Source organism: Orbicella faveolata, unplaced genomic scaffold (assembly GCF_042242905.1).
Source record: "Orbicella faveolata isolate gen_17 unplaced genomic scaffold, um_ofav_v1 contig_14, whole genome shotgun sequence".
Lineage (NCBI taxonomy): Eukaryota > Metazoa > Cnidaria > Anthozoa > Scleractinia > Merulinidae > Orbicella > Orbicella faveolata.
This window is the reverse complement of record NW_028301541.1, coordinates 15652802-15677049: the sequence shown is the minus strand read 5'-3', so window position 1 is coordinate 15677049 and position 24248 is coordinate 15652802. Positions and strand designations below refer to the sequence as shown.

Genomic DNA, 24248 nt, shown 5'->3' with positions numbered 1-24248 from the left:
GAGCTAGTGTATTTTCGACATTTTCGTATAGGACGGCGACGTCAATAACTTGAGCTTCATAAAAGCTTCACAAAACCAATGAAACTCTTTAGCCCCTTTGCAAGGAGCCTCGATTCTGTAGCCTGTTTCTATATTTAATTGGTTATCTCCTGGATATTTCTATGCAAGACATGCGTTGACTACGATATACATGTACAAAGTGACAAACTGGCCTAAGCGCAAAAGTGAAATGAAATTCATGGTAATGAATGTGGTTGATTCACGAACGATATCTAAACTCAAAGTAAATCGGACAAAAATCCTCGGGAGAGTGTCGTAAAATAACATCATGTGGAGAGTCATTGGATCTCCTTAGCACGAATCAGCCACGCTGCAAATCTTAAGTCCTGCCTTGAGCTGCAGCCTTCCGCTGATTAGGATTACGGCTCCATCTTCAACTTTAGTCCTTCCATTATCTAATACATTGTTTCATTTTTTTGTTTTTGTTTTTTTGTTTTTGTTTTTTGATTTTACATTCTTATGTCGCATAGGGCTTCACTCAAACATTCCGATGGTACATACAAGAAAGCCTCTTCGATAAGTGAAAGTCTTAGTTTGAGATAATATCTTGCAAATGGGACAGTCAACCGGACGGCTCTGGGACCAAACACTATGTTTAATATGTCTAACATTTGAAATCGCCTCTACTAGATGTTGTAAAACAGATATCACTCGTGGTTGTTCGTGTAACGATATCATCTACAATCTGCTACTCTTGGCAATACCAACAACTACTTGTACCTGAACACTTCATTTCATAGAGGGAACTTTATAACTACTCTGCTTGGCCATTTTAATTCATTTCAGGCCACAACAGCCGAAAGTAGGTTGAAATTCCAATTAAATTTATATGCTCTTTCACTGACTGTGTTCTGAAGGGTTTGCTCAGAGCTTTTCTTTTTTTCTTGCCCTTTCGCTAAAACCAACACCTCTGAATTCCAATTTGATCTTTAAGTAGTCCATGGTTGTTCATTCTTATTCACTTGCAATTCAACTTCATTTTATTGCATTTTTGATTAACTGCACTAACTGCAGTTGTGCCGGAAGTGACAATAATTGATGTGTAATAACAGTCTGTCATTAAACGAAGACAGGTACTGCTGACATGCCAGCATATTGCTTTGCCACCGGTGTCTGAAGTGCAGTGGGAAAAAGATGCACCTGTGATAGCAAGAAATGATAGTGCGGAGAATAGTGACTCACGAGAGACTATTCCTCAATACAAAGATTACCAATTTAAATAAAATTGTGAGGGTTCTTGTTTCTTCTAGGACTCTTAGGTCATGGTTTCTCAAAACAAAACACACCTTGGATAACAACTGATTTTGTATCTGATGACGTATAAACGTCATTAATAACGAGACAGTGATATCATCAGTAAAAGTGCAAAAAAAAAATGGTTTTATTTGTTTACCGAGACTAACTACCAGTAGAAATTTAAAGAAATAGTGTTCAGTTCAAAGAGCCAAGAACATTTTTTTTCACTTGTACCTCGCATTCTTTCTCAATCTATTTTTACCTTTTGAGTAATTGCTTATGTACTTGGATTGTACATGAATTGTTGTTAAAGAGGGTATAATTACATAAATTAACTCAACAGTGAAACCCAACCCACCATTGAATGTGTCAGTTGACTCAAAGACCTCTCGAGTAGTGAATATTTCCTGGATTGCTGGTTTTGATGGGAACAGTGCAATTCAGAACTACACAGTAAAGAGAAGTCTAGATAATGCAGAGTTTGTAGATGCTGTTTGTCAAGGATCCCTGTCAGATAGTTCCTGTGTGGTGTCTAGTACAAATGCTTCTCTTGGAAACCTCTCACCTTAGACATTATATTACTTTAAATTGTTTGTAAGAAACACTAGCACTAGTGATGGGAGCCCTGTAGTGAATATTTCCACAGATGAAGAAGGTGCCGTACATGTATGTAAACAATGTAGTTGTTTCAACATTTACATTCACGTAATCTGTATAACATTTGAATTTATACAACTTATTGCTTTCATCCTCATTACTCAGGCACAGACTTCTTGATCTTTTGATAACAAGGCGACTCACTGATCAATTTCAATATTTTGCGTAATTAAAATGTGACAGCTTTTTTTTAGCCAATTGAAAATAATGTACACAAAAAAAGGCTAATAAATATGTTGGTTGTTTATTTATTTTCTTTATCCATTAACCACTATTGGTTCTTGCAAAGGGTCACTGACTCAGGAAAGAAATTAAGAATAAAAGGTCACCTTCACTATTACTTTTCGGAATTTTTTGCTTTTCGAACTTTTCAGTTCTTTCTTGGCTTGTTTCCTTGTTTACTTGGGTTTGCTGCCTTGCTTCATTCTCTACTCTTTTGTTGCCACATTTTTGTGTGTAATGTTTATGCCAAGTTACTGTTCGCCTTTGAAACTTAAATTAACTTTCTATGCTAGAGCCTGGTGCTGCACCTGAAAGTGTGACAGGACAGAACAGCAGCTCAACCAGCATCTTAGTCATGTGGGATGAAGTTCCAGCTGATCAACAGAATGGTATCATCATTCAATCGCGCAGAGGATCGGATGAAGTTTGCTTTGCTGAAGACCTTTTTAAATGCTAAAAAGCAATTGCAGCTGATGCAGCAGGATATGAATTCACAGGGACGGCAGAGTCTTTTTTCAAGTGAAGGGGGGGGGGGGAAGGTGGGTAGCAAGTTTGTAGAGGGGTCTAAGGGCATCCTCCCCCAAAAAACATTTTAAATCTAGAGGCTTGGAAATGGTATTTTTGACATTTTCCATGGTGTAGCTCTTAAGAAAATCAACCTAGTGGATGAACTATAAAATGACAGGCACTTTTAGAGCATTTACAGCAATATATTTTGAAGGTATTGTGAGCTTGATACCTCTTTCTCAGCCCTCCATGATATATCACGGCCTTAGTACTGACTGACCTGCGCTTTTACACAAGCTAGTCCTCCGTGTGTGGGATGGAAGCGCACGCTGCGGACAGGTTAAAACTATGTAAACATGAAAAACTTCCTACAGATTTGGTACGAGGTTGTAGCTTTGTAAATTCTTGGTAAATCTGTAGTCAACCGGACTTTTTTCGTTTTCTTTCCCTTCTTCTTTATTTCTTCATTTGTACCTCATACTAAAACAAAATAAAATGTCATCGCGGTAAAAAGTGGAGGGTGGGAGGAACTTAAGCCCCACCCCGGCTCCGCTGTCCCTGGTTCAGTTCGGCACGTGCATGGCAAGAGCACGCCGTTCGAAGCCAAGACGCGCTACTGCCGTGCGGAACGGCATTAGGCCTGCCGTGCTATAACTAGTCGCGCCGACTTTAATTCAGCCTGCCAAACTGAGTGCATGCATGGTTTCAAACGTCGTGCTACTGCCGTACTTGAGTCGAAGTTCTCGGTATTCGCATTGAAACAATTTACAAGACTAGAACACCGGATAAACTAAGCATATTGAAAGCTTTATATTAAATTAAATTTTGAGGGGTTCCGTCGACTGTCGAAGAATTCAAGCCCTGTGGAAACGGCAAAAATTGCGTAATTTTACGGGCTTAAAAGGCGTTTTCGTTTGCCCAATATCGGGTCGAAGTAAATACTTTGATTAACTTTTGGTCTTCTTCAATCGGTATTTGGAACAAAAAATCTGGGCAGTGAGAACGCGCGCCAGCAAACACAAACGTTTTTTAAGGTTAGGTGAACTTACTTGCATAATTGACGAAGATTGAAAAGTCTCTTTATAGAACGGACTACTCGATATATTTCTAACAGTGTTTTTTTTGTCGTTGTTGTTGTCTTCAATTACTTAGCCTTTTGAAGATTAAGCCCTAAGATGTACGACGAGCACCCCGTTATTTTTATATGAGTCCCCTCCCCCCCGGGGGGAATGTATAAAGTTTGCATGCCGTATAGCGCGACTTATACCGTGCCGAACTGAATTCATAGCCTGCTGCATCAGCTGCCGTTGCTAATATTTGTAGCATTTAAAATGGCCTTCAGCAAAGCAAGCGTCTTCCGATCTTCTGCGTGACTGATTGAACTCGACGTTTGGAATCACCGCTGTTCTCTTGTCATTGCCACTGCCGGGACAAATTTATTTGAGGTCGGAACGGCACAAACGCGACGTTCGGACTAGGCCGAATTCCAACCGAGGTCAGATCGCGGGATAGATTTCAAACAGTCTTACTCTATCTTTACGAAAACTTGCTTCCTTCGTCTGGCTGGATCACGTTAATAAAACCTCTTCCTTTCAGTAATTGCATCTAATTAATTCAAGATCAAAATCGAGACACATGCTAAAATTTTCTTTAAAAGACCAGTCTCCTTTCGAATATTTGCAGACTAATCGAGTATATATAAACGGGAAAGACAAACCCTGATATTTCTCTATTATAAGCAAGTGTCTAAACCTCAATAATCTAGACATTTCAATTGGAACTAACTGAAAATATATATTACGTGACGCCAGTAACTTTGAACTTATATTTTGGGCTTTTTCTGTAGTTTTATGTACCTTGCGTGAAATAATGAAACAACGTTGTAACAATGACATGGATCAACTCTCTTTTTGTATATTTCCCCCAAAGCATGGCCCACAAATGGAACAAAAACAAACTAGAGTGCTCAACAATAGAGTTCTTTGAACATACCGCATTATGCAAATTTGAGAAGAGACTGTCGCGAACTTTTGCATTTTACCTGTGTAAACCTCGATTGTCCAGAAATTTTTTTCCATGTTATTATAGTAGAAACAACATTCTTTTGCACAGTACTTGTTTTAGTTCCATATCGGACATACCAAGATGCGTTTTAAGCCAGTAAAACTACGCAATTTTTGCCGTTTTTATATGGGCTTGAAAAGGCAATTCTTCAACGGTCGACGGAATCCTTCAAAATGCTTGAAAAATTTAAAACTTTCTATTGTTAGATAGAAGAAAAGTAAAGCTCTTATGCTAAGTTACCTCGTGTTCTAGTTTTGTAAATTGTTTCAACGCGAATACCGAGAACTTTGTCACTTTTCCAGATATTTTTTGCATATTTAATGAGGGAAAAAGCTATATTTTCGTTTTTTGCGAATTTCTCGAAGGCTTTTAATTCTAAGAAAATCGGAATAATATTTTCGAAAGTAGCTCCCTAAAAGCTTACTTTAGGCGAAGTTTCAGGATTTTCGATTTTTCTAACCTGGCCAGCCATTCTCGATATTTTCAGTCAGTGACTCTTAAATAATTAAAAGAGACTATGATGGGAACATATAAAATGATTATGATAGCTACCAAAGAAAAAGATTGTTAATAACTGTCCTCACAACATTTATACATATAGGTACGAAAGCTCAACTTGTTTTGAACTTCTATATCAGGACCTGACGGTGCTCCACAAAATGTGAAAGGAGACTACGACAGCTCAACCAGCGTCTTAGTTATTTGGGATGAAGTCCCAGCTGATCAACAGAATGGCATCATCACGGGTTACACAGTTACTTACTACTCACAAACAGAAAATGACAGTGGGAATGTTCTAGCTGGTCCTGATGATCGTCTAAAGGAATTGGTGAATCTAAAGGAGTGGGTCAACTACAATATCACAGTGTTTGCATCTACTGTGAAAGGAGATGGACCAGTCAGTGATCCTGTTATTGTTGTGAGAACAGATCAGGATAGTAAGTAATTACTTTTTTCCTTTCAATTAACATTCGTTCCATTCAATTAATATACTCTGTCAGGAACTCCCATCTGTGAAAAGAAGCTTTTCATGCTCGCATTAGATGTAAATACTGTAGCTTTTCATCCCAAAGTTACTAGCTAAGAGTGCATGTTTGGTGCTGCTGAGAGACGTGATGGCCTAATGGTTACCAGAGTGACAGCCCGGATCGCTCAGTCTTGTTTTGAGCACTGGCCAAGCCATTGTGCTGTGTTCCTAAACACAGCGCTCTTCTCCTATGATGCTTGTCTTCACCCCTGAATTCTTGACAATTGATGAACTGTGAGGACAGTCTAAAAATGCAGGGGGATTGCCTGCAATAGACTACCTGCCCATTTAGGGGGAGTATTTTGATACTTGTAGTTGCTCCCTGCTATAAAAACTCTTACTAAGCTCCGGCAATATTGGTCATTTTGGCCTGAGTACACACCTTACCCTTTTAAGCCTGCAAGAGATGTTTGGTGTAAATTTCAGAAATTGTCACTTACATGTAGCAAGAAAATTACACCACCCAGCTGCTTCCTCTTACTTAAAGCATTTTAAATGTCTATCTATTCACAAAAGGAAATTTCAGTAGTGCTCAGTAGTCTCTTTTACCTGCACCTCACTCAACATCAATGTTACCTTTACCACACAATTCTCTTACTGATGGCCTTCATTATATTTTAGTGCCAGACTAGTACGCTGGACAAAACTGTTCTGGATCGACGTTTCACCGCAAAAAATTAAAACTAACAAAGTGACACGACTAATTTTGTGATTATCTTAAACTCTACTAAATTCCACACATGTGAACTTATTTTTATATGGATTACGCAAGAAAGGCTTGCGTTACACCTTGTCCAAATTTGGTAACAAAGTCACAAAAGTATGTAAAATCACTTGATTTCTGAGAAATAAGAAACACATTTAGAGTGTTGTTTTGCGAAGAAACTCTTTAAGTGCTTGTTCATTTTTTTGGCAAGATTTTGACAAGAAAGCATGAGAAAGACTTACAACTTTATTTGGCCACTGAAATGCGATACTGTCTTCAGAGACTGATCTTCTTTGAAGTCTTTAGACTGATCTTGCCACTAGACCTATCTTCCGCCTGCTCTGAATATGGCTGCCTTTAGCTCGCGCTTCGCACAAGCCGCAATTGCGCAAGATGCTGCTGTGTTAAAGCATTATTGGCCAAGAACCCCAGACAACGCTATTTGTCCTTTTAGGAAAGTTTTCGGACCTTTTTCCTGGGCTCATCTACTAGGAGCTTGCCATTTTCTCACAATTTCTTGCTTAACAGCTTGAAATAACTTTTTTGGTTTGCCTTGTGGCCTTCAGTGGTAGTCAGGCCACAGCTTGAATCTTTGCTTCTCTAAACCGCTGATGTATTACAGGATTATAGTGCTGTTTAGATGGATATCACTCCTTCTTCATAACATCTCGTCTAATTCATGGAAGAATTCCACAAACGCGCAACGATGTTCTTCGCACAACAACACTGATCTAACACTACCATGTCAATGTAAACTACGAATATTTTTTTCCCTCAGAAATCGCGCAATTTTCCGTACTTTTGTTACTCATTCCGCAAATTTAGATTCTCTGTAACTCAAGTCTTCCTTGCATGATCGATGTAAAGATAAATTACCATGTGTGGAATTAAATAAAGTTTAAGACACTCACAAAATTATTTGCATCGCTCTGCTTGTTTTAATTTTTTTGTCGTAAAACGTTGATCCAGAACAGTTTTGTCCAGAGTACTAGCTATTTTCTTCAATTACATAGGTAGACATTGTCTTACACGATCCATGATTCATGTTTCACGTTTCTCAAGTAAGTGACGTTGGAAAAGCTTATGACCCTTGATAGCTATCGGTATTTTCTTTACAGAAATACTTAAGCCTAGTCACTTTCTTTGCAAATTAAGTAAACTTGATTTACTTTTTTTTTTTTCATCAGAACCTGACGGTGCTCCACAAAATGTGAGAGGAGAGAACAGCAGCTCAACCAGCATCTCAGTCATGTGGGATGAAGTTCTAGCTGATCAACAGAATGGTATCATCACGGGTTACACAATTACTTACAAGTCACAAGCAGAGAATGACAATGGAAGAGTTCAAGTAAATGACTCTGCTCGTCAGACAGAATTGACAAATCTGATGGAATATGTCAAATACAATATCACAGTGCTTGCATCTACTGTGAAAGGAGATGGACCAGCCAGTGGTCCAATTGTTGTTAGAACAGACCAAGATAGTAAGTAATATTTCTTATCACGATTTTTTGGTGTATGTTTTGGTAATTCCGTAGTTAATAGAGTTTCCTATCAAGCTCTCCTTTTGGTCATTAAGGTAATTTTTGATTTATGCCATTTCACTAAGAGACTATTGAAGTTTTTTTTGGTTTAAGTAACTGGCTACATCGTAGAACGCTACAGATGTTTGGTATTCAGTTTTAATGGAAAGTGGCGAAAGTCTTGAGAACACAAAGCTCAGTAGTTGTTGTTTGTACTTCATTTGTTTTGAGATCTAATGAGCATGCCAAAGGAAGTCGTATTGACCTTAACTGGAAGAAACAGATTCTATCTGATGTTGTAAGTAATAACCGTCAGGTTATCGTTCTGTTACAGTACGTTTTCTCTTTTAATTTTAATTTTTTCTCCAGCTTCTCAGCGGTCCGGAATCCTAAATCCTTAAATTTGATTGGCCTATCGTGTGCGCTTTAGCGGTCCAGATTTTCCTATCCGGACCTGAGTATGGATCACTCCTAAATTGTCAACTTTGGCAACTTTTCAAGCTTTTTGTTACCCTGCAGAACAACGTAAAGTGGAAGCATTCAACACTTTGGCAATTTTTCAAGCATTTTTATCGCTTTTTGTGCCTGGATCGTCTAACACGTGCGTACGCCAGATTTGAACTGAACTGCTTTAATTAAAACTCAACACGAAATTTTCTTTCGAAGCAATACCGTGGATAAGAAATAAATACGATGACGTTATTTGCCGGCCTTGGTCATTCCCTACTGGGAACCATTGAGTAAGGCGCGACGCCGCATACTCAAGACCTCGTGCACAGTTTTTTCCAATACGGACCTGCGGCCGGCAAATGGCATATATATACACAATGCATTATTTGTTAGTCACGAAACTAAAGTTAAAAAGAATTACATGTATGACAAATGTAAAATAAACAAACAGCTAGTCACCATCGTGTAACTAGGTACTAAGGCCCAGCCACATTCGTTACAATATAACTCAACTTTTAACTTCTATATCAGAACCTGTTGGTCCTCCAGAAAGTGTACAAGGACAGAACAGCAGCTCAACCAGCATTTTATTTATATGGTATGAAGTTCCAGCTGAACAACAGAATGGTATCATCACGGGTTACACCATTACTTACAAGTCACAAACAGAGAATGACATTGGAAATCTTCAAGTAAATGGCTCTGCTCGTCACACAGAATTGACAAATCTAAAGGAGTATGTGAACTACAATATCACAGTGTTTGCATCTACTGTGAAAGGAGATGGACCAGCCAGTGATCTAATTGTTGTTAGAACAGACCAGGATAGTAAGTAATTTGTATTGTAGGATACATTTGTTCTGGTTGGAATGGCGGTTTCTTCTTACAGGTTCATGCCGTCATTACAACACTTGATAACTCTTCAGTGGAGATAAACTGTGAATTTTTTATTATTATTATCCTGATAAAATAATTCATGATATGAATGTAATTATCTTAAGAGAAGTTGTCTCGTTGTCACATATCAGAGAAGTATCTTTTTTCCTCACCTGTATTCCACGGGCCAATAATATTTGACCTTATTATATTTCTCAGTTAGTACGCGCGCTGTCATTGGTCAATTGAGCGGGCCGTAATCTACTGTACGGCCCGCTAAAATTTGAATCCGTTATTGTTGCCAAAATGTTTCGTGATTTATCGCCAAGTTTCCTTAACTTTTTTAGCAAGTAAAAGTTTAAAACTTTCTTTTACTTCTGAAATTGTATATTAAAACCTGCTAACGACGTAAGAGTCACTCAAAAACGATTTCAAATTGACTCGTTTTGCTTTCGAGGTGCGTCAGAAATTTGAAGCCATTCCGCGTGAGTAGAAATCGTTCCCGAATCCGTCAGATACACAGTAGAGACATAATAAATACCTTACTAACCTCGTTTTCTCGGTCCGTACTGTAAGTTACGGAACCTCGTTTTTCCCCTTCGATTTATGGCCCGCGCGATTCGCGCTTGGGCCATAAATCGATTGGGAAAAAAACTCGGTCCGTAACTTACAGTACGGCCTGCAAACTCGGTTAGTAAGATGTATGTATTAACGGGGTGGCCGTATCAACGGGGTAGGGTCAAATTTCATGACTAGTCTAAATTGATTAACGTCTAAACAGAAGCTATTAGATATACCACAATTACACATCTCAACAACTGTTCTTTAACAAGCTCCCGAATTGCAGATATAAATTTTTAAAAATTGAAGCTTCGACAACTACATGCAATATTAACAATGGAAAGATGAATAATACTGGTTTGAGTGGCCGTGTAAACGGGGTATAATTATAAAGGATTATGGAGGTTGGGATTTCAGAATGTGGCCATTAGCCTTATTAACAGGGTGGCCGCATTAACGGGGTTTTCTTATAAGAAAATGTATGGGCGTTTCGCCGGGACAAAAAAAGTGGCCGTGATAACCAGGTGACCCTTAGGCGGGGTTCCATTGTATGTACAATTTCCCAGTATATGAAGCAACTAAAGTTGGGAAGGCTTATGGTAATAATGAAAATTGGACTGATGTTTGGCGTTAAGATTCTGACTACGAAGACTCAGACTACGGCTGCCATTGAGAAGAAAATCATAAATGTCTTTCGAACATGTCAGAAGCGCGCTTGCAATAGCTTATGCCGATGGTTTTCTAGATGATGAAGAGGTTTTGTTTCGTTACAATCACTATCTGCTTATTAATCCACATTGCCAGAGTGGGATTCTGTTCTGTTTCGATGTGAACACCTTGCAGATTCCGGCACGTTTCAAATGTCCACAAGGAACAGTTTGCAGTGGAATGGAAGGACTTTGTTTACAAAAGCACATATTTCGAACAAAGATTGAAATTCATCTTTGAAAAGTCGTAAAAAAGTGAATTACCTGCTCTGCCCTCCCGTCGACATCCTGCGAAATCTGTTGGTAAACAAACCTATTTTAGGGAACGCGAGTAATCAGAGCCGGAAACGCGTCAAAATCGGCGACCTTTGCTCTGCTTTCACTCAAATCTATTCGCTAAAGACTGTTTATACCGAGAAGAAGTGACTTTAAAAAAAACATTTGACAATAGAAAATTGCGACAGAAGATTTCTTAAAAGCATTCTAAGATTTAGAAAGCGAAAAAGCTGAATTAAAATCGACGACGTTTCGACGTTACCGTAACGTCTTCAGTTTAGCATGTCAAAAAATGTATAAAACGAAGATATATAAATACTAAGACAAACAATAAGTGATGAAAATAATTTACAAGTAAACAGAGTTTCGCACGTATGGAGTCCGTTTGGACGTTCAAATTAGGTTTGAATTTCTTGATGTAACGCATTTCACTAAACAATCAAATTAGCCTTCGCACTTTCTCAGAATCTTGAAATGGCTCCCATTCAAAAGATCGCTGCTACCATGCGCTTCATGAAAATGCTCGCCGATTGCCGAATTCTTGTGTTCAGCAACACGTTGAAAAAGGTGTTTGGCTGTGTAGCCGACTTAATCTGCATCGCACAGATAACATACAAAATGATAAACAACGCATTGCTGATTGACAATTGACGGCTTGGCTTCTTTAGGTTCGAGATCGTGCTCTAACTTCTTGCTTACAAACACTGGCTGCAAAGTGGGGCCAATCTTATTACTAAGATCACGCAACTGCCTCCGAACAGCAATAGCTGAAACTTGATCTTTGAATGGTAGACTAATTCTTACTATGTTGCTCTCGTCAGCATTTCTCTCCGATATGCTTACTGAATCAAAATTGGAAAAAGTAGAATCTATAAGACTCAACGGGTAATCAAGACGACTAAAACTGGTGCGCAATTTGGCGCATTATTCATCAAAAGCCTCTGTTTTGGACGATAACACATAAGCGCGATGTAGCATTGTTTTTAATAAAGAGTCTTTATAGCGTTTATCAGTATGACTATGAAAATGTAAGAGCAAGCCAGTATTGATTGACTTTCTATAGACTTCAATTTCGAGTTTTGTTCCATTCTTGATGATTTCAATGCCGACGAAAGGGATCCTATCATCTACAGGAGGCTCCATCGTGAACGTTAGACTAGGATGTAGGCCATTCAGGGTGGGAAGAATTATAGTGGCAGCATCAGTATTTGGCATTCTTGCAAGAGTATCATCAACGTATCTTCTGTACAGATGAGGCATCAAGCTATCGCGTGTGAGTGTCTCTTCGAGGTGGCACATGAAGACGTTCGCCATTAGGGGGCCCAAAGGGGAGCCCATAGCCACTCCATCCGTTTGTTCGTACAACTGATCATCAAACTGAAAGAGTTGATTGGTTGTGGCAATTTCAAGTAACTTAACAAGCTCATCTCTTTGCAAGATGTTGATAGTCTCCTCCAACGGCACATTGGTGAAGAGACCTGTAACGTCATAGGAGACCAGAATGTAGCGTTGTGGGCAACTCTTTCTCTTTCTGAAGGAGCGGGTGGCAGTGTTTAGGTGGTCGCCCACGGGTTTTCGGTCGCCTGTACTTGTTGCGAAAAATTGTCTAAGTCAAGTTCTAGAACAATCTAGAACCGCAAGTCATTCAGCCGTGACCAATTGGTATAAGAACATTCCAGAACATTCTAATCCTTGTGTAATTACTCAGATTAGAAACTGTGTCAAGCGACTTAATTTAGCTCCTAATAGAAGTTTCTAGAACTTTAAGCCTCATGTATATTAGAGCGAGAGTTTCTTCTGTAAGAGAGATTGCATTTGGTTCAAATTTGAAGAAGCTTAGTGCTGTAACTTCGTGAAGTTATCTTACGGAAATAAATTAGTTTGTTACTGTTACCAGCGATCCTGAGTTTTGTCTGGAACAGCCCTGCTCTGCAACGATACTCGTAACAGTAATCAACGTGAATAAATTTGGAAGTGTTGTCAACCGAAGCAGTGCTCAGAAAGCGAATACATTCAGTTTTGCAAAAATGAAATTTAGAAATCGATAGAGGTTCGAAATTCAAAAAAAAAAAAATACTTGCGTAGTCCCCACTACACAAAACAGCCTGACCTCTCCCAGTAGCTAGCGATTAGACGACGGACTACGAAAGTTACGTGCCAATGAGCATGCACACTAAACTTCAAACCAGGTCCGAGGCGCGTACTAACGTAGTCCGTAGTGACCGTATCTTAAAGTGTTTAATAAATTACTGAACAACCACCACGTTGGTTGCAATATAATTCTGCTTTCAATTCTATATCAGAACCTGATGGTACTCCACAAAATGTGCAAGGACAGAGGAGTAGCTCAACCAGCATCTTAGTCATGTGGGATGAAGTTCCAGCCGAACAACAGAATGGTATCATAACGGGTTACACCATTACTTACAAGTCACAAACAGAGAATGACGATGGAAATGTTCAAGTAAATGCCTCTGTTCGTCAAATGGAACTGACAAATCTAAAGGAGTATGTCAACTACAATATCACTCTGTTTGCATCTACTGTGAAAGGAGATGGACCACTCAATGATCCCATTGTTGTAAGAACAGACCAGGATAGTAAGTTATCTTTCTTATCAATTTTTTTTCTGGATGTTGTCATATTTTCTTAGTGCTTTGTATAGACTAATTGAAGAAATTTAATCAGTAGAAGTGTGTCCTTTGAAGGCGACTATTTTTGTAGTTGAAGGGAAAGAACTCATCATGTTGAAGTAATTGAGATCAAAATACTGAACACTTAAGTGGCCATTAGAAGTTTTAGAAGGCATTTTGCGACATACGTGTTCGAGATGCATGTAATGCGATTTCATTTTCTACTGATGTCCTTCTTACAAACCCCTGGTCTGACATTGCAGAATATCATCTATTAATTAATTAATTAATTAATTAATTAATTAGCCTTATTTTTCTTAAGTAATAAATTGGTTAGTTATTTTAGTTAGTTAGAAGGTTGGTTAGTTATTTGTTCTATTTCATTTAGTTAGTTATTTGCTGTTAGGCGCATTGAGTTGGGAAATGCGCCCTATAAAAATGTAGCTATAACTATTATCAGTGTTAATTATTTTATTATTATTATTATTATTATTATTACTATTACTATTATTTGCCCTTCTTACATGTACAAACCCCTGCTCTAACATTGCAAATATCATCTATTAATTAATTAATTTGGCTGTTATTTTTCTTAAGTAATAAATTTGTCAGTTATTTTAGTTAGTTAAAGGTTGGTTAGTTAAGTATTTTGTTCTATTTCATTTAGTTAGTTATTTACTGTTACGCACATTGATCGAGTTGATAAATGCGCCCTATCAAAATGTAGCAGCTATGATTATCATTATTATTGTTAATTATTGTTATTAATATTATTATTATAATTATTATTATTATTAATTTCATAAAGTGTAAATTTCGCACAGTGTGACATGTTACCTTGTACCTTGTTGGTATACAGATTAAGTAATTAAAACAGACTAGATAGGAACATACAAAATGATTATGATAACCAATAAAGAAGAAGATTGTTAATAACTGCCCTCACAACATTTACACATATATGTGCGAAAGCTCAACTAACCAATCATGCTAAGCGGCTAACTTGTTTTGAACTTTTACATCAGAACCTGATGGTGCTCCACAAAATGTGACAGGACAGGTTGGCAGCTCAACCAGCATCTTAGTCATGTGGGATGAAGTTCCCGCTGATCACCAGAATGGTATCATCATGGGTTACACCATTACTTACCACTCACAAACAGAGAATGACAAAAACAGAGTTACAGCTGGTGCTGAAGAGCGTGAAAAGGGATTGACCGGTCTAAAGGAGCACGTCAACTACAATATTACAGTGTTTGCATCCACTGTGAAAGGAGATGGACCAGCTAGTGATCCTGTTAATGTTGTGAGAACAGACCAGGATAGTAAGTAACTACTTTTTTCTTTTCAATTAACATTCGTTCCATTCAATTAATATACTCTGTCAGGAACTCCCATCCGTGAAAAAAAGCTTTTCATGCTCACATGAGAGATAACTAGCTTGTCACCTCAAAGTTAGTAGTTAAGAGACTAGAGCGCACGTTCAGTGCTGCTGAGAGATCTGATGGCCTAATGGTCAGCAGAGTGACAGCTCGGATCGGTCAGTCTTGTTTTGAGCACTGACCAAGCCATTGTGTTGTGTTTTTAGACAAAGCCCTCTTCTCCTATGATGCTTGTCTTCACCCCTGAATTCTGGCCAATTGATGAACTGTGAGGACAGTCTGAAAATGCAGGGGGACTACCTGCAATAGACTACCTGCCCATTTAGGGGGAGTATTTGTGATACTTGTAGTTGGTTCATGCTATTAAAACTCTTATTAAGGACGGTGCCTACTTTTGTTAGTGTGCACACGTTCTGTGCATCATGCAAGGCATGGTTTAAGCGCCACGCACGCGCTTAGGTTGACAATGACACAATCAACTACGCTACTACGTATGGGTTATTGACCAAGTGTGAAGTCAAGATGGCTGGATATTGGCCAACTTCTCTTTTTGCGTGTTTATGGACCGAGACGGAGTCGAGATCCATAAACTCGGAAAAAAAAAAGAACGAGACCAATATCAAGCCATCTTGACCGAACAAGCTTGGTCAATAAAGGATTTATTATATGGCTTTCGGGAAATTTTTCTCGCGGGACACGGCGGGTAGTCCCGAGCGGGCAAGATAGCTCCATCTTGCCCGCTCGGGTAGCCAATCAGAGCGCAGGATTTGATTCATCTTGTCCGCTCACGGAGCTAGCCATATAATAAATGTAAGTACACGACTAAAATGAAAGTAAAATTTTCCTACTGAGACCAAATCACGTTTATTGAACCTGTACTTAAACCAGGAACACCAGTATATCGATAACCACCAACTGTTAACGTCTTCAAGCTGAAAAACTAGCTGTTATCTGTCGAAAATTAAACTGAAATCCAAATGTAAACATGTACCTGCAGATGGCTTAGTGCACGCGCAAAACAAATGATATTTAATTGAATAATATTTAGGTTCTCCTTTTCATTGAACAGCTCTAACTTAGTATTTCATGGCCTTATATTTTTTTCGCTCATCTTTGCTTTCGTTAGTTGTTAGAATAGTGTATTAGGAGCAGTAGTAGTATTGTATCTGTTAGTTGTATTAGTATAATTATTATTATTATTATTTAATATTATTATTTGTCCGTATTAATAATATCATTGTTATTTTGGATGAACTCCTGTTAACTAGACGCCTTGCTGCGTGTACACAGGCAGTGGTTATACTGAGAAGCACTAGCTATATTGCAATTGACCTAAATGGTCTGCATTTGAAGTGGTACGAAATTCAATCGAATCGATGTGCTTAAGTTCTTCTGCTTTTGATTGCATTTCTTGGAATCGGTTAATAGCTTATTACACGTTTGCAGGTCTTTAGGGCTTGAAAAGAGTCAAGGTCTTTATATCAGCCTATAAACGTTTCAGTCTATTTTCCTCAGCCTTTGTCGTTGTTATTTGCGTTTCTCAAGCAAGCGAGACATTTTGAATTTCCGAGTTATGACGGTGCGTGACACACACCTACGAACGCGTTTGTCGAAAAACATATACTTATGTCGTGATTTTTAGCCCAATCAGCAGTTAAAGTACCAGGAAAAGTGGTTATGTAAATGCTTGTTTGTTCAGTACAGATGATCAGTCGCCTAGATAGCCAAAGTAAGCTCCAGATGTTTACACGATTTTCCGGCCGCAATGTTGGCGTACCGCGGAGGTACTGGTCTCTGTAAATTTGTGCAAAATATTTCGACGAATATCTGAGCTTGAGAAAACGCACAGACTTAAAAATTAGCGAAGTGTCATCTTTATTAATCTCCTATAACATCACAATTTCTTGATTTAATCCACTAAATGGTTGTCGAATAAATTTTTTATTGCGTCAGGATTGCGTGACAGTGCAAGCCAAGAATTGTTTTGCTGGGGCCAACATACATGTACATTAGTTTCTTTCAGCTTAAATGTACAATAATAGGCCCTTTGCACGATCAGGTCACATGGTACAAAATCACACATGCTGGTGAGCAAGTTGCGTAGTGGGACTTCCAAAACAATGCAATTCGTACCAGTCCACCTGGACCTGCCTTTGTTTTGGTATTAAGGCCCAGCCACATTCGTTACAATATAACTCAACTTTTAACTTCTATATCAGAACCTTTTGGTCCTCCACAAAATGTACAAGGACAGGTTCGCAGCTCAACCAGCATCTTAGTTACATGGGATGAAGTTCCAGCTGAACAACAGAATGGTATCATCACGGGTTACACCATTACTTACAAGTCACAAACAGAGAATGAAAATGGAAGTGTTCAAGTAAATGGCTCTGTTCGTCAGACAGAATTGACAAATCTAAAGGAGTTTGTGAAGTACAATATCACAGTGTTTGCATCTACTGTGAAAGGAGATGGACCAGACAGTGCTCCAATTGTTGTAAGAACAGACCAAGATAGTAAGTAATCTTTTTTATCAGGTATTTTGGGGGATGTTTTGGTAATTTCGTAGTGAGCAGTTTTTCTTATCAAGCTTTTCTTTTTGTCGTGGTGGTAGTTTTGACAGATTCGTGTCCTTTCACTAAGAGGATTTGGGACTCTGGTCTGTAGAGGTTGCGTGTGAAAGTCTTCTGTAGGTAGACTATTCTACTAGGGATGGCTTGTATTCAAAAATGATGGAAGGTTTTCAAGTCTTGAGAACACACAACTCAGTAGTTGTTTTGAGACTTTAATGTAATGAATAAGGAATTTAAGTAGTATCGAAGCAAAGATGGATCATCTGGAAAAAAATATACATATTCTGATTCTTTGATCAAAAGAGAGTTGCTAAAGCAAAGAAGTGAAAAAAATTACTGAAAGATTTAATACTCGACGTTTCGGTGTCATCATGACGCAATGATCGAAAGAAAATAAGTGCAAGAAAGCGAGTATTTAATTCAGGTAGAGATTAAAATTGACATTCTAATTAGATGGCTATGTTAATTGTCAGGTCGAGCTTACTTTTTATGTGCTTTCTCATACTTATTTTGTCTTGATGATGATTCCGAAACGTCCAGTTTTAAATCTTCCACTAATGATGATCTGTAATTGTACGTAATAACTTTCACATTATCTTTCTGATACGTTTTCCCTTTTTATGTGCTCGTGGTAAATGTTCACGATACCCAAGGAAACTAATGTTGAAAAGGCTTTTGACAAGTATGGAGAAATCAAACAGGTTGTCAGCAATGTCTTACTGGTGAGTGATGCCCAGTCACATTCGTTACAATATAACTCAACTTTTAACTTCTATATCAGAACCTGCTGGTCCTCCACAAAATGTACAAGGACAGAACAGCAGCTCAACCAGCATCTTAGTTATATGGGAGGAAGTTCCAGCTGAACAACAGAATGGTATCATCACGGGTTACAACATTACTTATCACTCACAAACAGAAAATGACAATGGAAGTGTTCAAGTAAATGATCAGCCAGTGATCCAATTGTTGTTAGAACAGACCAAGATAGTAAGTAACATTTCTTATCACGATTTTTTGGTGTATGTTTTGGTAATTCCGTAGTTAATAGAGTTTCCTATCAAGCTCTCCTTTTGGTTGTTATGGTAATTTTCGATTCATGCCATTTCACTAAGAGACTTCGGTACTCTGGTCGGACGAAGTGACATGTTAAAGTTTTTTATAGGTTTAAGTAACTGATTACATTGTAGAACGCTAGAGATGTTTGGTATTCAGTTTTAATGGAAAGTTGTGCAAGTCTTGAGAACACACAGCTGAGTAGTTGTTGTTTGTACTTCATTTGTTTTGAGATTTAATGAGCATGCCGAAGGAATTCTAAGTCATATGGACGCAAAGAAAATACTGATACCTTAACTGGAAAACTGAAAACGCAGATTATATCTGATGTTGTAAGTAATAACCTTCAGGTTATCGTTCTGGTACAGTACGTTTTCTTTTACGTCCAATACGGTCCAGATTTCCCTATCCGGACCCGAGTATGTATCACTCCTAAATTTCCAACTTTGACAACTTTTCAAGCTTTTTGTTACACTGCAGAACAACGTAAACTGGAAGCATTCAACACTTAGGCAACTTTTCAAGCTTTTTTATCCTTTTTTGTGCCCGGAATGTCTAACACTTGCGTACGCCAGATTAGAACTAAACACGAAAGTTTCTTTCAAAGCAATACCGTAGATAAGAAATGAACACGATGACGTTATTTGCCGGCCTTGGTCATTCCCTATTGGGAAACATTGAGTAAGGCCCGATGCCGCATACTCAAGACCTCGTGCACAGTTTTTTGTTTTTCCAATACGGACCTCCCGGCTTGCAAATAGCATATATATACACAATGCATTATTTGTTAGTCATGGTAAATGTTCACGATACACAAAGAAACTAATGTTGAAAAGAATTACATGTATGACAAGTGTAAAATAAACAAACAGGTAGTCAGCATTGTGTAACTAGGTACTAAGTCCCAGCCACTTTGGAATACGTCAACTACAATATCACAGTGTTTGCATCTACTGTGAAAGGAGATGGACCAGCCAGTGATCCAATTGTTGTTAGAACAGACCAGGATAGTAAGTAATTTGTATTGTAGTATACGTTTCTTCTGGTTGGATTGGCGGTTTCTTCTTACAGGTTCATGCAGTCATTATAACACTTGATAACTCTTCAGTGGAGATAACCTGTGAATTTTTTTTTCATTATCCTAATAAAATAATTCATGACATGAATGTAATTATCTTAAGAGAAGCTGTCTTGTTGTCACATTTCAGAAAAGTATCTTTTTTTCCTCACCTGTATTTTAGAGTTAATCTATACTGTTTAAGACTGTGAACTCTGTGTTGTCTCAGTACCCATGCTTGATTTCGAAGAAAAGATGTAGTCAATTCCGAAAATTTCATCCGGTATTGTAACACCCTTCGTAGTATCTTTCTAGTAGGTTTCTTCTTTTAACGGTTATTATATACAGTAGAACCCCGTTAATACGGTGACGCACGGGCCGATAATATTTGACCGGGTTAACGGGGTGGCCGTATTAAGGGGGTAGGGTCAAATTTCATGACTAGTCTAAATTGATTAACCTCTTAACAGAGCTAATAGATATATCACGATCACACCTGTAAACAACTGTTCTTTAATAAGCTCCCGGATTGCAGATATAAATTTTTAAAAATTGAAACTTCAACCGCTACATGCAATATTAACAGTGGAAAGATGAACATTACTGGTTTGAGTGGCCGTGTAAACGGGGTATAATTATAAAGGATTATACAGGTTGGGATTTCAGAATGTGGCCATTGGCCTTATTAACGGGGTGGCCGCATTAACAGGGTTTTCTTATAACAAAATGTATGGTCGGTTCGCCAGGACAAAAAAAGTGGCCGTGATAACGAGGTGACCGTAAGGCGGGGTTCCACTGCATGTACAATTTCCCAGTATATGAAGCAACTAATGTTGGGAAGGCTTATGGTAATAATGAAAATTGGACTGATGTTTGGCGTTAAGATTCTGACTACGAAGACTCAGACTACGGGTGTCATTGAGAAAGAAAATCATAAATGTCTTTTGAAGATGTCAGAAGCGCGCTCTCAATAGCTCATGCCGATGGTTTTCTAGATGATGAAGAGGTTTTGTTTCTTTACGATCACTACCTGCTTATTAATCCACATTGCCATAGTGGGATTATGATCCATTCTATTTAGATGTGAACACATTGCAGATTCCGGCACGTTTCAAGTGCCTACAAGGAACAGTTTGCAGTGGAATGGAAGGACTTTGTTTACAAAAGCACATATTTCAAACGAAGATTGATATTCATCTTTGAAAATCCGTAAAAAAAAAGTGAATTACCTGCTTTCCCCTCCCGTCGACATCCTGCGTGATCTGTTGCTAAACAAACCTATTTTAAAGAACGTGAGTAATCAGAGCCAGAAACACTTCAATATCGGCGACCTTTGCTCTGGTTTCACTCAAATCTATTAGACCTATTGGCTAAAGACTGTTTGACATAAAAATGAAGTTTAGAAATCGATAGAGGGTCGAAATTCAGTAGAAAATACTTACGTTGCCCCCACTACACAAAACAGCGTGAACTCTCCCAGTAGCGAGCGATGAGACGACTACGAATGCCACCTGCCAATGAGCATGTACACTAAACCTCAAACCAGGTCTGCGGCGCGTACTACCGTAGTCCGTAATGACCGTATCTTTAAGTGCTTAATAAAGTACTGAACAACCACTACGTTCGTTGCAATGTAATTCTGCTTTCAATTTCTATATCAGAACCTGACGGTGCTCCACAAAATGTACAAGGACAGAACACAAGCTCAACCAGCATCTTAGTCACGTGGGATGAAGTTCCAGCTGACCAACAGAATGGTATCATCACGAGTTACACCATTACTTACAAGTCACAAACAGAGAATGACAACGGAAATGTTGAAGTAAATGGCTCTGTTCGTCAGACAGAATTGGCAAATCTAAAGGAATATGTGAACTACAATATCACAGTGTTTGCATCTACTGTGAAAGGAGATGGACCAGCAAGTGATCCAATTGTTGTTAGAACAGACCAAGATAGTAAGTAATTTTTTTTTTTATCAGGTTGTTTTGGGGATGTTTTGGTAATTTCGTAGTAAGCAGATTTTGTTATCAAGCTCTTCTTTTTGTCGTGGTGGTAGTTTTGACAGATTCATACCATTTCACTTAGAGACTTTGGGACTCTGGTCTGTAGAGGTTGCGTGTGAAAGTTTTCTGCAGGTAGACTACTCTACTAGAGATGGCTTGTATTCAAAAATGATGGAAGGTTTTTAAGTCTTGAGAACACACAACTCGGTAGTTGTCGTGAGACTTTAATTTAATGAATAAGGAATTTAAGTAGTATCGAAGCAAAGATGCGTCATCTGGAAAAAATATATTCAGATTCTGATTTTTTGATCAAAAGAGAGTTGCTAAAGCAAAGAAATGAAAAAAATTACTGAAAGATTTAATACTCGATGTTTCGGTGTCATCATGACGCAGTGATCAAAAGAAAATAAGTGCAAGAAAGCGAGTATTTAAGTCGGTAGAGCTTAAAATTGACATTCTAATTAGATGGCTATGTTAATTGTCAGGTCGAGCTTATCTTTTATTTGCTTTCTCATACTTATTTTGTCTTGATGATGATTCCGAAATGTCCAGTTTTAAATCTTCCACTAATGATTATCTGTAATTGTAAGTAATAACTTTCACATTATCTTTCTGATACGTTTTCCCTTTTTATGTGCTCGTGGTAAATGTTCACGATACCCAAGGAAACTAATGTTGAAAAGGCTTGTGACAAGTATGGAGAAATCAAACAGGTTGTCAGCAATGTCTTACTGGTGACTAATGCCCAGTCACATTCGTTACAATATAACTCAACTTTTAACTTCTATATCAGAACCTGCTGGTGCTCCACAAAATGTGAGAGGACAGAACAGCAGCTCAACCAGCATCTTAGTCACGTGGGGTGACGTTCCAGCTGAACAGCAGAATGGTATCATCACGGGTTACACCATTACTTACAAGTCACAAATAGAGAATGACGATGGAAGTGTTCAAGTAAATGGCTCCGTTCGTCAGACGGAATTGACAAATCTAAAGGAGTACGTCAACTATAATATCACAGTGTTTGCATTTACTGTGAAAGGAGATGGACCAGTCAGTGACCCAATTGTTGTTAGAACAGACCAGGATAGTAAGTAATTTGTATTGTAGTGTGCGTTTCTTCTGGTTGGTATGGCGGTTTCTTCTTACAGGTTCGTGCAGTCATTATAACACTTGATAACTCTTCAGTGGAGATAACCAGTGAATTTTTTTTTTTATTATCCTAATGAAATAATTCATGACATGAATGTAATTATCTTAAGAGAAGCTGTCTTGTTGTCACATTTCAGAAAAGTATCTTTTTTTCCTCACCTGTATTTTAGAGTTAATCTATACTGTTTAAGACTGTGAACTCTGTGTTGTCTCAGTACCCATGCTTGATTTCAAAGAAAAGATGTAGTCAACTCCGATAATTTCATCCGGTATTGTAATACCCTTCGTAGTATCTTTCTGGCAGTTTTCTTTTTTTAATGGTTATTATGTACAGTAGAACTCCATTAATACAGTGACCCACGGGCCAATAATATTTGACCGTATTAACGGGGTGGCCGTATTAACGGGGTAGGGTCAAATTTCATGACTAGTCTAAATTGATTAACATCTCAACAGAAACTAACAGATATATCGCAATTACACTTCTAAACAACTGTTCTTTAATAAGCTCCCGGATTGCAGATATAAATTTTTAAAAATTGAAACTTCAACCGCTACATGCAATATTAACAATGGAAAGATGAACATTACTGGTTTGAGTGGCCATGTAAACGGGGTATAATTATACAGGATTATACAGGTTGGGATTTCAGAATGTGGCCATTGGCCTTATTAACGGGGTGGCCACATTATCGGGGCTTTCTTATAAGAAAATACATGGGCGTTTCGCCGGGACAAAAAAAGTGGCGGTGATAACGAGGTGACCGTAAGGCGGGGTTCCACTGTATGTACAATTTCCCAGTATATGAAGCAACTAATGTTGGGAAGGCTTATGGTAATAATGAAAATTGGACTGATGTTTGGCGTTAAGATTCTGACTAGGAAGACTCAGACTACGGGTGCCATTGAGAAAGAAAATCATAAATGTCTTTCGAAGATGTCAGAATCGCACTTGCAATAGCTCATGCTGATGGTTTCCAGATGATGAAGAGGTTTTGTTTCTTTACGATCACTACCTGCTTATTAATCCACATTGCCATAGTGGGATTATGATCCATTCTGTTTGGATGTGATCACATTGCAGATTCTGGCACATTTCAAGTGCCTACAAGGAACAGTTTGCAGTGGAATGGAAGGACTTTGTTTACAAAAGTACATATTTCGAACAAAGATTGAAATTCATCTTTGAAAAGCCAGAAAAAAAAGTGAATTACCTGCTTTCCTCTCCCGTTGACATCCTGCGTGATCTGTTGGTAAACAAACCTATTTTAAAGAACGTGAGTAATCAGAGTCAGAAACGCGTCAATATCGGTGACCTTTGCTCTGCTTTCACTCAAATGTATTGGCTAAAGACTGTTTAACATAAAAAATGAAGTTTAGAAATCGATAGAGGGTTGAAATTTAGTAAAAAATACTTACGTTGTCCCCACTACACAAAACAGCCTGACCTCTTTCAGTAGCGTGCAATGAGACGACCGAGTACGAATGCCACGTGCCAATGAGCATGTACACTAAAC

At 38.3% G+C, this 24248-nt stretch overlaps 1 protein-coding gene across 1 annotated transcript in view; it reads left to right on the top strand.

Annotated features, from left to right (window-relative positions):
- Positions 1-24248, top strand: part of LOC110046797 (uncharacterized) — a 233244-nt gene that overhangs the window by 103610 nt on the left and 105386 nt on the right. Inside the window, exons 19-24 of the mRNA XM_089287542.1 lie at positions 5385-5684; positions 7667-7963; positions 8984-9280; positions 13176-13472; positions 21235-21531; positions 22373-22669. Of these exons, the coding sequence (XP_089143668.1) occupies positions 5385-5684; positions 7667-7963; positions 8984-9280; positions 13176-13472; positions 21235-21531; positions 22373-22669 (1785 nt within the window). The remainder of the gene's footprint in view (positions 1-5384; positions 5685-7666; positions 7964-8983; positions 9281-13175; positions 13473-21234; positions 21532-22372; positions 22670-24248) is intronic.